The sequence below is a fragment of the Centruroides sculpturatus genome, unplaced genomic scaffold, assembly GCF_000671375.1.
Source record: "Centruroides sculpturatus isolate CEXI.00-Female unplaced genomic scaffold, Cexi_2.0 scaffold731, whole genome shotgun sequence".
Taxonomy (NCBI): domain Eukaryota; kingdom Metazoa; phylum Arthropoda; class Arachnida; order Scorpiones; family Buthidae; genus Centruroides; species Centruroides sculpturatus.
In genome coordinates, this window is record NW_019385203.1 from 147,610 (window position 1) to 164,922 (window position 17,313).

Consider the following 17,313-nt stretch of genomic DNA (forward strand, 5'->3'; position numbering starts at 1 on the left):
CTCCCCCTTTTTTGTATTGTTTAAATCAGTATTGTTCTCCTCCTAACCCTAGTAATTCTACAGAAAAAAGGGATAGTCTACAATCAACGATCGAAACTCTCTCCTCGGGTTAAATGTCACAGTCTATTCTGATAGATTTGATCAACGATAAAATCAACAAGGCAAGAACAGACATTTAAAAGAAACTAATAAGCGGCGTTTCTCATCCCTCCCTTAGCTGCATGTGGCACATGTCTGCAGACACCTGCACGATAACCAAAACAACATGATAATAATTGCCTCTCTCATTGACTAATACAATATTTAATACAAATAATCTAGAGATTGTTGTCAAATCTGAGAAGATATTGTCAAAATATACAATAATTAATGGGAGAGAACTGTCAAATTCATAGGAATTTATATCATAAAATTTCACCTGTAGTTGACCAATGTCAACAATCTGGCAATGTTCCATATCAGCTGGATCTAGATCAGGTAAAGCTAACAGGTGTCCTTATAAATCATCAACTATTTGACAGTTCTCATTCCTCAAAATTAGTATAAAAAGGGCTCGCACCCAATTGTCAGGGGGATGTCCGAACAACAGACAATGGCTGGTCAACACCATCAACTCCGTCCACTCTACGAAACACAGACAATGACGACTAGCGAGGTAAATTTGTATTTATTTACATAAGATCTCTCTCTCTCTTCCTCAATTGACTGAGAGTAATTAGATTAATTCTGAGGATAAAAAGGGATTAGATCCCTTAGATGTCGTGAATGCTGACATCACCCTTCTAACAGCCTATTNCGAGGTAAATTTGTATTTATTTACATAAGATCTCTCTCTCTCTTCCTCAATTGACTGAGAGTAATTAGATTAATTCTGAGGATAAAAAGGGATTAGATCCCTTAGATATCGTGAATGCTGACATCACCCTTCTAACAGCCTATTTTTTATTTCTCTTTGAACTATAATATGTAACCATTTAGTTAAGGTTCTTATTAAACTATTTGATAATTTAAGTGAGAGTGATTACTCGTACGCCACCGACACCTCATCGACTTATCCATAACCTCCCACTCAATTTTTGCCCTCCTAAATTGCCATCTACTGACCCCATGAGCAGGACTCACCTTCCCATCATTAGAAAATGGTTTAAGCTTTGATGCTTAAACCATTCAACGATTCTCACAATAGCACTAATATATAATTGAAATCAAGACAGTCACTTATTATCTCAATCTAAAGCATTCCAAAAATAATTATACAGTAATACCCCGAACTTACATGATAGGTGGGACTGAGCAATAACTGCGTAAGTCGAGGTATAATTTCGCAATTTGTGTAAAATCCAAGTCGGATGTATGTAAGCTAATAAATGTTCTCATTAATCTTATCTCGTTATTTGATTCATTCACGGTTACAAGAAATCACTACATACAGTCTCTCAACTCTCCGTAGATATAACAAACACAGAAATAAATAACACAAAATAAATTGTAGCTATGTGTAGATTCCGCACAACACGTCTGAACATGTAAGCTGAACAATAGTGTGAGGGGAGTGAGTAATCAGTAATCAAGAGTTGCGTGGTGCTCAAATAAAAGAAGAATCAACGAGATTTGATAATCGTGTAACTCCAGGTTCGCATAAGTCGGGGTAACGTAAGTCGAGGTATTACTGTAATGGTAAAATGATGGATATAGAAATTGAACATTGGAAGTTTTTAATTACTTATTATGGGAACAATTCTAGCTTATTCCCAGTTCATCAAAATAAATTCAATTTCTTCAAATGACACTAAAACATCTACTTACCTATCAGCCCATGATTTTATTATGTTATTAAACATTATAAATACCAATTATCTTATTAACAAACAATTATAAAATGACATTTTTGTAGCAGTAATGCAATAAATAAGCTCATTTAGTATCCCTATTAGAAATTGTATATAAACTGTATTTTCTTTAGTATGCAGTAGACAGAAATGAAAATGCTGTAATGATACTATATATTTTACTGTAGAAGTTCTTTAATCTGGCACCAAGTAATCTGACACCCTCTGAAAAATAGCTGATAATCAGAAAATTTTCATTAATAATCCAGAATGCTAATATTCCATCAATCGCAATTTGAATAAATATGTGCACTAAAGACAAAGTCTGGTCAAAAAAGGAACCACCATTTATTTATCTCGTGTTCCAGATTACACTTTCTTGGCGACTGACCTTTCTTTTTAGGCTACTGGTTGCCAGAAGTTAAAAAAAGTCCTTTTAAAAACAAAAAAATATATCCAATTAAAATTACAAGAATTTCCTTGGTGGTTTCTTTTTTGGATAGACTTTGTCTTCATAAACTTTGCCATTCGGACGAAAATTTACAAATGTGCACTAAAGTTGGACACACAGTTTTGATTTCAATAATATATCATCTAATGCATATCTTTTGTTATTTTCAAATTCAATCAATTATTCTAAATTATTCATTATTAAGTACAAACTAAAATATTAATTTTAAATTTTAAGAATAATTTTTGTTTATTTGAATAATATATCTGTAATGTTAAAATAAAAATAATAATAGTAATTAATATAGATTTTCAAACAAAATCAAACCATAAAATGAATTACCTATATTGTATTTCCTTCTCATTTTCTTTCAATAAAACTCTTGATTCATTTTCAGAAAGATACAGCATTCTGGCATTACTTATTGTGAGATCATTTCTATATATAATATCCATTATGTAACCAAGTTTTTGAAGGGCAGGAAACTTCAATAAACCAAATGTTCTGAAAAATAATTTTTATCTAATTTTTAATATAAACTGATGCAATTATATATATGAGTAANTCAGGTTATTTTTTTTTTTAATTAAAATATGTTTAAAAATTACATCCCGGCATTGTGACGACGTGTACATTCGATTTCTGTGTTTAAAAACCCGAATTAGAGCTAGTAATTAGGATACAGTAGGTGCAGTAGGGCCTGATTAACTATATTTTTATGTATAATAAAAATTTGATTAATTGTTACATAATTTAATTGAAAATATGTTTAAAAATTACTTCATTTCGAATTAAATGGAAGATCACTTATTAACAGTATTGTTTATCTTAAATTGTTGTTAGTAATTACGATATTCTAGGATGCTTGAGATGCTTGAGAATGCTGAATCAGATGTTGAGGAATACTCCATTGATAGAAAACTTGACAATTAATAATTGTATTGCATTTGATTATAATTTTAAAAATATAAATAATTTTCAAGATATAATGCATAATAAACCTCACAAACAGCATAAAGAATGAAAATTTATTCTGCATTTACATATCCAAAACAAAATTGTCTGAATAATCTATTTTCTAGATAATTATCACTGTGAAATATCAAAGAATGTATTTAGCAAAATTACAAAAATCAAAATATTCTGTTTCTTAAAATTTTCTTATTTGAATAAAGGCTTTAGTTTAATATTTACACTTAGGAATATTATTCTATTACATAAGTTCACCTGCAAAGACTTTCCTTATTTATTTTCACTTAGGAAAACATTTTCCAGAGAGTTTCAGGTAATCTGTTTTCCTTTTCTTAAAGTATTTTAAGCTTAGAAACACAAAACTGCTTCAGACAACAGCAAATTGTTGAATTTCGTCTCTTTATTTTTATGTAATATGTTCCTTAAATTAATTGAAACTATTTTGTAAGCTATATTTCATGCCATTTGATCCTCAGTAGTATTCACTGAAATTTATGACCCTTATCAATGCAAAATAAATATTTTCAAACAAATCATGAGTTCAAAATACAATATACAATGTATGCTTAATATACAAACTAGAGCTAAGTTTTTTGATTTCAAAAAACTGGGACAAAAGTGAAAATTTTAGTAAAACAATGGTACAACTATGACAGAGCTAAACAACAGTATTTATTGTCAGTCTATGTATTAGCCAAATTTATTCTGACATTGCTATTTGTTTTACTGTAAAATTTTAATTTTGTAAAACAAAACCTGACTGAATACTAGTTGATTTAACAATGATAAAGACTCATTAGGCAAATAAGATGGAGCAAGTGTTTGTTCTATATCAATAAAAGATCCTAGATTTGAAACTCAGTCTGTTTATATTGAAATGATATTAAGAACATTGGTGCAAATAATTAAGGAGTATCAATATAATATGAACCACAATTCATATTCTAGATATTAGATAATGAAGACCTATGGCATCAATAACAAGATATTGAAGTCCTATGGCATTTCAAGCCATGTTTATCAGAATGACAAATGATCTGCATTTAACTAATATTTAGAGATGCTAGAAATCTTTAAACTAGAATTGAATAGTAACTGTATCAATGTTTCAAATGCAAACTCTCTGTTCAGTGCACAGTTTTGTATGATAATAACTACAGAGTGTCATTCGTCATGAATTTCTGCCAACAGAACAAAGAGTAAGTTGATACTACTATCTTTAAGTGCTCAAATGACTCTGAAAATATATTAGGAGGTACTTTGGTACTTTTAAAATGGTTTCTCTACCACGATAATGTGCCCAAGTATGCAGTGATTACAATTCATGAGTTTTGTGCAAAAAATAAGATGGCTATGCTTCCTCATCCTCCATATGTTTCCACTTTATTCAATACAGACTTTTTTACTTCTAAAGCTGACATTCACATTAAAAAGATAAAAATTCTACATGATAGGAGAAATAAAATAAAATTTGCAAACAGCTTCATGCAATCATGGAAAATATGTTCCAGGACTGCTTTCAGAAGTAGAAATATCATTGGAAGATGTATTGACCAAGGATAGACTAAATATATTTGTAAAATTTAAAACAATGGGATCAGTAATACTCTTAAATTTTGTAAATTCTAAAAATAAATAAGATTATTTCCAGATTAAAAACAAGTAAAATTACTCTTTCTTATCTGACTTCGAGTGATTCAGTTAAGCAGACAAACAAATAAGGAAGTTTAAGTTTAGTATTTCTTCGTTATTTGTTTGTCTGCTTAACTGAATCACTTGAAGAAGTCAGATAAGAAAGAGTAATTTTGCTTGTTTTTAATCTGGAAATAATCTTATTTATTTTTAGAATTTACAAAATTTAAGGATAGACTACTTTCAAGGGAGACAAAGCTCAATAAATTATACATAAGCCCAAAATATTTAAAAAACAAAAGTTTGAGTACTTTTAGAACAAACCATGTATGTGAGTAGAAAGAATGGGAAATAGAGTTAAGATTCAGATAAACAAGAAAGAAATCTTTAAACCTGTATATGTGTGTATGAATTCAAGGAACCTTTGGAATATAAGAAAGCAGTGTTTAGAGCTCTAGTGAATAACAGGCACTAAGATTTTGAATCATTAAGATTAAAAGTATGCTTTCTTTGAATCTTAAGTAAATAATAAGAGAACTGACAGAACAAATATGATATATATGAAGTGGTTGTGAAACAGGGAGGTGAGTGCTTATATGATTTGAAAACTATGGGCTTTTATACTAGCAAGAAAGATCCACTGAGGAAAGATTGAAGATATAGTGAAGGAGAATAGAATGAATACAACTTTATTTGGAAGAACTGTGGGAAAATGTAATGAAAAATTGAGGAGAAGGATAAGGTTAGAAGAAGAATAGAATGCATTTAAAGAATAGTCATGCACTTTGTAGATAGATGAGGAAGAGTATGAAAAGGGAAGAGAATGAAATGGATAAAAAAATTTCATTTGAAAGAAATATAATGATTTTTAATGCCCTAAGCAAGGAAAAAGAGATAAAAGAAGATAGTGAAAAATTGAAGTTTATAGTGTGCCTTTTAATTTAAAAAAATGTACATTGAAATAATAAAAAAGTCCCTTGTGGAAAGGTTGAGAGAACACAAAAGAAAAAGGAACTCAAGAGCAGAAAACATGATGGCTTTGATGCAGAAAAGATATGACAGAATTTTACAAATTAAGTATGAAGAAGCAAGAATGGTAGAAGAGTTAAAAGAGGAAAAAACGTCAATTGAGTGAAAAAGATATGAGTTTTTGAAAGAAATTTTGAAAAACCTATTATTAATACTAATTGCTGTAAAAGTTTACCAAGTATATGTGAAAGATTACAGATTGGGAGAGAAAAAAGAGAAGTTATGAAAGTAGAGGTTGGAGTAAGAGTGGTGGTAGGATCTGAGAAATAAGACTCAGAAAAGTAATAAAAATGATCATTGGCCAAAAAAAATTTTTTAAACTAGAAGTGAGCAAAGTAATTTACATTAAGAGAATGAGTTTAAACATCTTTATTTTGAATGGAAATGTATTTGGTTTTGGCTGCTTTTCTCTCACATGAATTGATATTTTTTGAAAGTTTGGTTTTTGGCATTTACTGTGAATGTTCCTAATGATGAGTAACAGGAATCCAAAAGTGTTAGAAAATATAAACTCTGGAGGAGCAAATTAAGGAAATAAGTTAATACTGAAGTTGTTTTTTTTTTTTTTTGTTAAAAATGTAATTGACTATATTTTGTAACAGTTCTAATGTACTGTACTTATATATTACTTTATTTTCAATTTTTTAATCTTTTATTGTTTGATTGCGTCATATTTAAATTTATGAAATATTATTTAAATATGTTGTTTAATCAGAATCTTTTGGAATCCAATAGCAATTACTAAAAGTGATCAAAAACATTTCCTTTAAATAACTTGCTATTTGAATTAGATTGGATTTTTTGTTTTTAAAACATTAGAATATAAACATTTTCAACAAACTCAATTTGATTTTCTATTTTAGATTTAGATTTAATGTTTATTGATTTAAATTATTTCTTACAATGGGGAAACAATTTGGTTATACAATGTTATTTAATATACATAGTACTAAATTATTTCAAAAATTCTAAAGATATAGAAAAGAAGGAAAAAATCTTAAATAAAGTAATTTTTGACATGTCCTCATTTTTCAAATGATTATACTTGAAATCTTCTCCTAGTACAAAACATTTTAGTTGATATATCACTTGACAAGAACCAAACAAGTGAATTAAGAGAATCTCTTCCTCTTTACTACCACAATAACTAAAAAACTTTTCTCTTGATATATTTATCTGGTAGCCCTTTAACAGAATCCGAAATTTATTAAGTCTAAGTTGTACAATGAGGCTTTTTGTGGAAAAATTAGTCTCACGGTTTAAGTAGTTTGCTGTACACCAACCCAAGTACATTTCAAACAAATTAACTTGTTTAGCTGAAGTAGAGGATATATCCTGATTCCACAGGTGGTCTGACCTAGTTTGAATTATTGCATTTAAGTGAGTTCTCAACAATGAAGCTGATCGAGTTGAAAACAAAAAAGAGTAACCCAAGCTATCAAAAATATTCTTAACTTAAGCAGGCCAACTTTTCTTATCAGGTTTGACTGCTGTTAAGAAAACATTATAAGTAATTTGGCACAAATCGTATGAGGGTAACTCCATAACTTTTGACCAAAACAGAAGAATAGCCTTGACAAATTTCAATTCCAATGGAAGTCTTCTCAATTCAAGACAAACTGCAGAGCTTAAAACTGAACATTCTGTTTTAAAACGTCTCTTAAAATATTTCATCTGTACTTTTTCTAGTTTAGACAGAAACTCCAGTCCTCAGACTGGAAATAAATAAGTCATCTTAGAACCAATAAAAGCATCAAAAAGTTTAAAGATACTCCTCATAGAACTTAGCCTCATTTGTTTTTATAGAGTAAGAATAAAGCTTGTCTTCTGTATGTCTTTGGCTATTAAATCGAAATGATGATTATATGCACCAGAAGAAGAAAAACGTATTCCTAGATACTTAAAATATGACACAAAACTAATTTCAGTATTACTCACAAATATCTTATCAGATTTTAGTAGTCTGCCTCCATTGTGAAAAACCATTCCCTTTGTTTTTTGTAAGTTAACTGTAAGATCATTTCTTTTTGCATAATTAACTAGCAGAGAAAGTTTTCATTGTAAACCCATTTTTGAATCTGCCAACAGAACTATATCATCAGCATACATTAAGCAATGCAGGTCAACAGATTCTCCAAGAGCAAATCCCGAAGTTTCATAGGTAGAAAACAATTGCAGTAAATCATTAATAAATAATATAAACAACAGGGGGCTTAAAGGTTCCCCCTGAGGCAAACCTCCACCAGAAATGACACCCTCAGTATTTGCCAGATTGCCTCTCACATGATACCTTGTGCCTTGTGTTACAAAATAAATTTTTAAGCAGCTTAATGAACGAAATTGAAACTCCTAATAAATGTAACTTTTCCTATAAAATATAAAAATTGATTCTATCAAAAGCCTTTTCCAAATCCACAAATATCAAATAGATTTTACGTCTTTTTCTTGACAGGACATACTATATTAAACCATTAGGTATATATATACATAGTTGTACATAGTACCTCTTCCTCTAACAAATGCTCCTTGAAAATGGGAGATAACATTAAATTCTATTATCCATTGATTCAACCAATCTGCCAAAATTCTTGTGAACAATTTTCTAAAGGTATTTAACAACGCTACTGGACGATAGTTTTGAGGATTTAGTTTGTCTCCTTTCTTGTAAATCATTTGCAACAACACATTTTTCCAATGCTCAGGAAATTTTGATGTTTCCTTAATCTTGTTAAAGAGTTTGAGTAATTCTAAACACCTTTCATCAGATAGGTGTATAATAAATTCAGTTTTTATACCATCCATACAAGGGGCTGATTTTCTTTTAAGTTTGCGAATTGAAGTTTTTAACTCAGAGAGTGAAATTGGATTATCTAAAATAAGAGAGACATTATCATGGTCAAAATCAAAATTGAGTCAGAACTTGAATGGCAAAAGTTATATTGTAAAAAACGTTCCAGTCATGAAGAGGAATTTTATTATTGGATTTTTTCCCCTATTAAATCTATTAATAGACCAAAATTGTATAAAAGATCATGCAGACTGCAACTGTCTACTGATATTTGACCAGTAATTCTTGTTTTTAGTCTTGCACAATGAATGAAAGATTGCTTTAAAATCAGAATATTTTATTAAATCTTCATTATTATGGGATATCCGAAATTTCCTCAGTGTCCTGTTCTTTAGTGTCTTTGCTGTTCTACAGTCTCTGTCAAACCAAACTGAAGATGGTAATTTTGTCATTCCCAGGTATGTTATCATTCTACATTGTTCAGCTGATAACTTAATCAAATCCAGAATCGCAGAATATCTGTCCTCTATTCCAATGGTTCTTAATCTTTTTATACTCGCGGCTCACCAAATATTTCATAATTTTTTTGTGACCCCCATTTTTTTAATAATAATTTATATTTGTTGAATTATCTATAATAAATTGATTTTTTTATTATTGCTTTATTTTTTTATATAATAAATGTAAAACATAACTTTATTATTTCACTAGCAGACCCCGCCATGTGTTGTTGTGGCTCAAAATATATCTATTTATAAATGTATAATAGATACATTTTGGGGGAATATCAAAAAATCTTTTTTTTAGTGTATATTCTATTGACATACCCTATTAAAACGCAATCAAAAACGCAAAAAACCACATCTAAAATAGCATAAATAGAAGCAGTTCCTTCACGGTAAGATCCTGTCCATCTCCCCTCAGTGGGGGGAATTTCGACATGTATATTATATAAAAACATATGAGTATTCGAATGTAACGTTGTGTCAAAATTTCAAAGGAATCGGTAGAAACAAACGAACATTACATTTTTATTTATATAGATAGATAGAAGATGATCTGCTTTAGTTCATCCTCACAGAAAAGCATAATGCCTCACAGAGAAGCAAACTTAGATCGTCATACTTGCGGACTTAGCACCATCTGTTGGACATATAAGCCTTAATCCTAGATGATATCTTTTAATTTATATGAGTGTTTAACGGAATAATATACAGCCTATGTCCACCCTGAAGGTCCATTCTAAATATTGGTGAAAGAATTTTTGAAATTGGATGAGTAGTTTCGGAGATTACCTCCTACATCCAAACTTACAAACTTTCTCTCTTTATAATATTAGCATAGATTATCTATTTAAATAACATTCGAACTTCACAATTAAACATAAAAACTCGTTAATTTTAACAAAAAATAAAATAAGAAACATTTAAAAATTCATAGAAAAAACAAAAAATATTCAAAAATAATTTAATGAGATTTCTGCTGCTCAAATAATTTAATGAGATATCCTCAACTAATTTATTAATTATTGGTTCAATTGTTTGTAATGCTATCCGCATGCAGACATCTAATCGCAATGGATTGTCTTTTTTTTGTTTTTATATCCACCATAGTTGAGAACCCTTTTTCACACAAATATGTACTAGCGAAAGGCAGCAAATTTTGCATTGCTGCTGAAAACAGGGGAGGATATTCTGCACAAATTTGTATCCAAAATTGGGACACACTTTTAGTTTAAAAAACAGATCTCAAATTACAATTATTTATTAATTCTAATAATGTATCTTCATTAGCTGGGTGATAAATTGGTATTTTTATAATTGTTGCATGGATCTTGAATCCACAGTTTTGTAATGTGAACTTCATCATTAGGAAAATTTTTATCAAATTTATCAATTAATTTTAAAAGGTGACATTTAATTAAGAAATTTACATTTTGTTTCTCAAATTGAAATTCTGAATCAGAGATTAATTGTGAATAGAATGAAAACATTTCAAATATATTTGAATCTATTCTTTGGATCCATCTTTGTAATTTCATTTTCATAGCCTCAATTTTGCATAATTTGGCAGCCCCAGCAAACTTCTTATGGACCCCCAGGGGGCCACAGCCCCCCGTTAAGAAACACTGCTCTATTCCATCACTTAAGACAATATTTACATATTTAGCCAAAACAGTTTCAGAATATACACTGGATTTGTCTTCTTTCCAGATTAGTCCTTTTTTCTTGTCAATCAAGTTAGATTTTCTATCCTCATCAGTGTCTATCAGGATTTCAGAAATTACCAAATGATGGTCAGACAATCTTCAGAAATAAAAATTTATGCAAACTCTCTACCAGACTCATGCTCAAAATCACTAAATCAATTACTGAAGCATCCAGTTTGGATGTGTAGGTGAAGTCTGCTGGTGATTCAAAAGAGTATCGACCATTTATTATGTATACATTGTAAGATTTCATTAGTTCTATAAATAANTTTTTTTTTTTTTTTTGTCAGTCAAGTTAGATTTTTGATTTTCTATTTTATATAGCCACATATGTTGAATGATGTAGTGTATAAACATAATAAAGTTAATTTAAAAATTAAAATTAGAAATGTTTAAATTATGATAAATTTTATAATCAAACAAATTTTAATGTATTTTTAAATTTGAAGTAAAATAAATTGTTTAATAACTTTGAAATGTATACTTGTTATATTTTTTTATATGTAATTATGAAATATAACAAGAAAAAATAAAAAATAATTCATGTCTACAGAGTAAGGGGCAAATTATTTGGTGAATTTTTGTAAAAATTTTTAATTATTTATGATTACTTATAATACCTTCACAATTCTGTTTTACAATTATGTAGCATGGTTTGAGAATAAATTATTTAAATGGGGAAAAAAAAGAATAAAATTCTTACCTTTCTATTGCAGTGTCAAGTTTTTGTCTGGTTGCTAAATTGGCATAATCAACTAACTTTATCTGTCTTGACATCACATTAAGTATACTTCCAAGATATATGTCAGATTGTCTAACTGTTGAACATGGAGTTCGTCTTAGAAACAGTCTTTTGTTGATCATATCATACTAAAATATATAAAGATAATTAATAAATAATTATTTAAATTAATTATATGTAAGTTACATATTTCTAAAATGAAAATTTTGCAGAGTTCTCTTGCCTCTTGATATTTTTATCATATTTTATATGATGATAAAAATATCAAGTATAACAGTGTCATATGACAGATTTAATAAAAGTATAACAAACTATTGACAAGCAGTAATGCATACTGAGACTGACAATATATGTATTGAGCTACAATTTAATGCTACAATATATACAAGCATAGCTATTAAATATCTGTAATGAGACTGATACAATTACAATACTTTATTTTGAAAATATTACATTTTAATTTTCACTCCCTTCAATATATTCTCCTCCTTCATCAATGTATTGCTACATTCTTGTTTATTATTGTTTGAAATAATCTGCAGTTACTCTTTTGTCAATACATTGAGTAGATCTGTCATTTTCTTTTTATTCTGTTCTACTGATAAAAATTTTTATTTCTTTTTAAGGTATTTCACTTTTGGGAATAAGGAAAAATCACAGAAAGCTACATCATGTGAATAATACTAAGAATACTAAGAGAATGAATATTAAAGCACTGTGATGCATTTGTCAACAAAAACTTCTTAACAGAAAGTGCATTGTGGGCTGGTTTATTGTCAAGATAGAGAATCCAATCATTCTTCCAAAAATCCAGCTTCTTTTTTTCTAACTTTCTCTCAGCTTAATCAAAATTCTTTATATAAGGTGTCCCATAAGTCAGGCACTATAAACAAACTATGTAATGAAATAGGTTTATTCATCTCAAGACAATCTTGATGCATGAAGAGTGCATTGAGATCGTCTAATGACCAGCACAGTATTGGGCAGAGGAGTTCAACCACAAACACCCAGAACAAGCATCAGTTTCACATACCACTATGGACAGCAGAGTTTCATAGAATTGGATCCATAGCCAACAAAGAGCATTCAAGTTGGCCAAAAATCATAACCAATGACAATAGGCATGGCAATTTTGTCATGTTGTTAAAAGTCCTCATAAATCTGTACTGTCCATCTGCTCTACCTGGGATCAGTAAAAGAGGCATTCATTACATCTTCAGTGTTTTCAAGTGGCACCCTTATAAACTATATTTACTGCAGATGATCCAGATCAATGAATGTAGTTTTATGAGTGTAGATTGATCCACAGTTTGTCAGAAACATATTTTTCTGTGACAAGACTAATTTAATGTGTCAGGAGAAGTTAATTACCAAAACACACATTATTAGTCATCTAAGGATTTCACAAGGTACTTGGAATGATTGGATCATCCATCTGAATCTGTGTGTGCAACTGGATAACAATCACATTAAACATATCATCTGAACAGTTATTTTGCTTATAGTATGAGACATGGGAAAATCTGTAGATTGTTATTTGACAGTTTGTCCTATTCTCTATCCAGCATTTTCTTGTTTTTGTGTGCTCAGTTGTCCTGGCTGTTTGTCATCAACATTTTCTTGACCATCTTTCAATCTCTTATGCCATTCAAATACTTGAGTATATGATATTCAATCTTCCTCATTCACCTCTTTCAACAGCTAAAACTTTATTCAATTTTATGAGAAATTCAGATTGACATTTTGCTTGATTTTTGAACCTAATATGATTCTAGCAAACTACCAATAATATGTTCACTATAAAATGCTTGAGTATGCTTACAGAGTGGATTGTCTGCAGAAAATCTTCCAGGGGCAAAGCTTGGAGACAAATAATTACAACAATAAAGTTCTATTTAATTTTTTAACTTTTTGGGTTTTTTTCCACAGGTATATTATAGAATGTAATATTGCATCAAAGCATCCCACAGTTGAGGTTGCAAGGCTATATATCTCAATCACCTTATGATTGTAATTTTTAAAAGATTTTACTCAATCCCAGAGGGAGGCATATGTCCCATTTGCTCCCTCTGCAAATGCCCATGTGAGTACGTATGCTGAAACTTGCCTAAACTTAAGTTTAAATTTCAAATAGTACTGGAGTCAGTCCCATTAATAATGGGTCTGACTTGCAGTTTAAGATCTTGTATATTAAACTGTGGCTACAAAAACTTATATATACAGGGCAAGCCATAAATAATTTTACAACTTTAATGTGTCATAAAATAGTCAAAAATTAGCATGTTTTTAATTTTTAAACATAGGGTGATTAAAAAGTCTTGATCCATTTTTGTGAAAATGGTAACAAAATCATTTGTATGCAGGTTGTGTGAAATATGTTGATTCAAGAGAGAATTATTGTTGTTTGCACATGCTTTAGTGAATTAATGTAGACAAACTTCACTCCGAAATTCAGGATGTCTGCTCCTTCTAGGGCCAATATCAGACTGTTGGTTACCAAATTCAGGTGAACAGTTAATGTACACAATACACAATGTTCCAAGAGCCCCATCATAATGGACGAAACAGTTCAAATGTAAAAACTGCAATAACATAGAGTCATTGTCATCAACCAGAAGACTAAGCAGGGTGCTCACTATGCCTCCAAATGTGGGAGATCCTTCATTACAAACTCATAAAACATGCATAGGATGTACAAATGCTGGGTGGTATAGTCCTCTTTCTCCTCAAAGGAGAACTATGTCACCCACCAAGCAATGTGTCACAATTTCTTGAAGGCTATGGAACAGAAGGATTTGATGGCACTTCTGTGTATGTTAATCCACTCAAACAGACACAAACCACAGCAATTCTCTTTTCTTTGGTCACATGCTTCACACACCTTACAAACAAATGATTTTGTTACCAACACAAAATGACTTCTAATCTTATATCGGATACTAAAAATAACAGGCACACCACCACCTTGTCGGCCTATGTTGCCGATCCTGAAATTCGGGCAGACTTCCAAAACACCAAAGTAATCAGACAGGTGTTTCAGATTGATCACATCCATCACCTGGAGGCCTGGGAGATTTATAAAGCCAACATTGGGGGCATCTGCATCAACTTTAAAGATGAAGAGACAATCGCGCAGGCGTGGAGATACTTATTCAAAGAATTCGAGCAGAGACAAGCGGAGGTGTGAAACGCGATACGTACATTATTTACATCTCGGGTGTCATCGTTCCAACGGTCAAGAGGAGACACCATTTAGTCACCACCTGAAGAAGACCTCAGTGGAGGTCGAAAACATTAGGGAATAGCATTACAGACACTACACTGTTATAAAAAGGTTTTGTGGATTGATTTTGTTACCATTTATATAACTCAATTTATATAACTAAGTCTTTTTTCCTCCCTTGGCAAAACTTAAAAAATGATGATGTACTATTTTCTCAAGCAACACACGTTCATTTAAAATGTTCATTACAATATAATCTGTTACATGCATTCCATAAGTTTTTCAAAAAAATATTGTATATTAATGTACTGTATCTCTATGGCCAATAATCATTGTTCTTTATTCAAAGTTTAAAACCAAAGGAAGGATTCAAGATCAAAGGAAAGGCATTGCTGATAAGTCTAAAACTGCATGAAGTGAAGAATAAAAGTCAAATTAGTCTTGCAAAGTATTTGCTAAAGTCCAACTAAAGTCCTAAAGAAGGTTGCTTGAGCTTAACATGTCGTTGTTATCTCTACGTCACATTTTCAAGTAAGAATTAAAGCTTTCCTCCTATGTTACAGGAACTATCCAAGAAAAAATGAAATTCATTATCTAGCTTACTGTAACATTATCTGCCATACATGTGAAATGAAAGTTCTGAAACTTGACAATATCCTCTTCTCTAACGAATGTCATGTTTTCTTGTCAAGATTCATACAATGTGATTTTAAATATATCTATTTTTTGTTTTTGCACTAAATAGATAATAAGAAGTACCGGTATAGATAAACAGAATAGTTAAATCGCTAAGATTAAAGATGAAATATTTTCTAGAACTAATACACATAAACCAAACAGGCCTAGACCAAAGCGACGGCAAACCCACGAACCGTCGGTCACATAGCGACCCGAGCAATGATTTTAAGATACCCAAAATCAAACATTTACCTATGTTATTGTGTATATAAAACATATTTTCAATTTTGCATTAAATAACGACAAGAAAAACTCCGTCTAGACGGAACGACACTCGAAACACGTTACACCTAACCATAATCTGCGTATCCGTTATACCTCGAATATACGAACGATCTTCTCGTCATTTGGAGACGAGAACCGAACCTCTGGAAGTTCTTAATGCATTTTAATAAAAACTCCTTCAGACTCAGCCTACGTGTAGAACGGGAAAGCAACAAAACAGTTCACTTTCCAGACGTTCTTAAAAGATAGGAAAATGGGAAAATTTTAGATTTACATTTTACAAGTCCAAAATTGTCCAAGAAAGCACTCTGTTACTTTCCGCAACATGTTTTGTGAGTGTACATTTTAACGTAATCAAATACAAACCTTAAATGAATATAAACTCACCATTTCTATAGTTTCATCAATTGTAAAAAATGTAAAATAGAATTTTCTGAGTAAGCCCGATATGTTATCATACCATTCAGCAATGAATATATATTTATCTTCTTTATCCTCCATTATCTACAAGAAAATGTTAACAATTACTTATAAATTCTATTTAAGATTAATAAGAATTTCATGAATAAATCTTTTGTTTTCATAGAACTTTCTTTTAATAAGAAATATTTGCAATTATTTTTAAACTTGATAAATAATTTGATTATTTCGATGGCTGAGCGGAATTATAATTAATATTTTATTATTCTGCTCCTCCCGTTTCATTTCAAACTTCTTACCGAAAAAACCGTTCGTTATTAATTTCGAAGGTGAAAAATTATTATATATTTTAATTATAGTGATTCGAACTTCCCTCCTTACAAAAATTAAACGTAATCGAATCTTCTAAGTCGGGGAAAAATCCCTAATTAAAACCTAAAAATTCCCTGCGGAATATATATATTTTTTTATTTATTCGTTTAAAAATAATCGTAAATATTATTTATTAACAAATCTTATTATAATAGAAAAAATAAATATGTGTTACGGGTGCAAATTATTGAGTTATTAAAGATGATTGTATTATGTATTTTTTTTTTCTCTCAATGTATTGTATTTATTGACCGTTTTTATCGATGGAATTGATATTATTGATTATCCGAAGAAGGAATAAACGGGATTCTAGAAATTCAAAACTAATAATGTTATCACGATTACAAATTTGTTTTGCGTTCAATAATGTTAATTTATTATTCTTAAGTTTTAATGATTAATTTTATTATCATCCTATTTTGATAAAGTATTATCGATTGCTTGAAGTTCAAAAAAATAAATAAATAAATCTCTCAATGAAAAATGATTTCCATTGAAAATAACAGTTGAAGTTTACTGAAATTTTCAATACGTTCAAATTTTATTAATTTTATTAAATCCCCAAAATTTCCCTAACTCAAATGTCATTTTTTTACGAATTCGTGTATTAAAATAAATTTATAAAAATTATTTATTTGCAGATCTTACTTATAAAAGGAAGAAAATTATATTAGATACATTAC

At 29.9% G+C, this 17,313-nt stretch overlaps 1 protein-coding gene across 1 annotated transcript in view; it reads right to left on the bottom strand.

Moving 5' to 3' along the window:
- Positions 1–16,692, bottom strand: part of LOC111636087 (nucleoside diphosphate kinase 7-like) — a 45,613-nt gene extending 28,921 nt beyond the window's left edge. The window contains exons 1-4 of the mRNA XM_023381257.1: positions 16,558–16,692; positions 16,226–16,342; positions 11,614–11,780; positions 2,623–2,784 (exon numbers count right to left, since the gene is read on the bottom strand). Coding sequence (XP_023237025.1) covers positions 2,623–2,784; positions 11,614–11,780; positions 16,226–16,339 — 443 coding nt within the window. The 5' untranslated portion in view covers positions 16,340–16,342; positions 16,558–16,692. The remainder of the gene's footprint in view (positions 1–2,622; positions 2,785–11,613; positions 11,781–16,225; positions 16,343–16,557) is intronic.
- Positions 16,693–17,313: the final 621 nt, after the last annotated feature.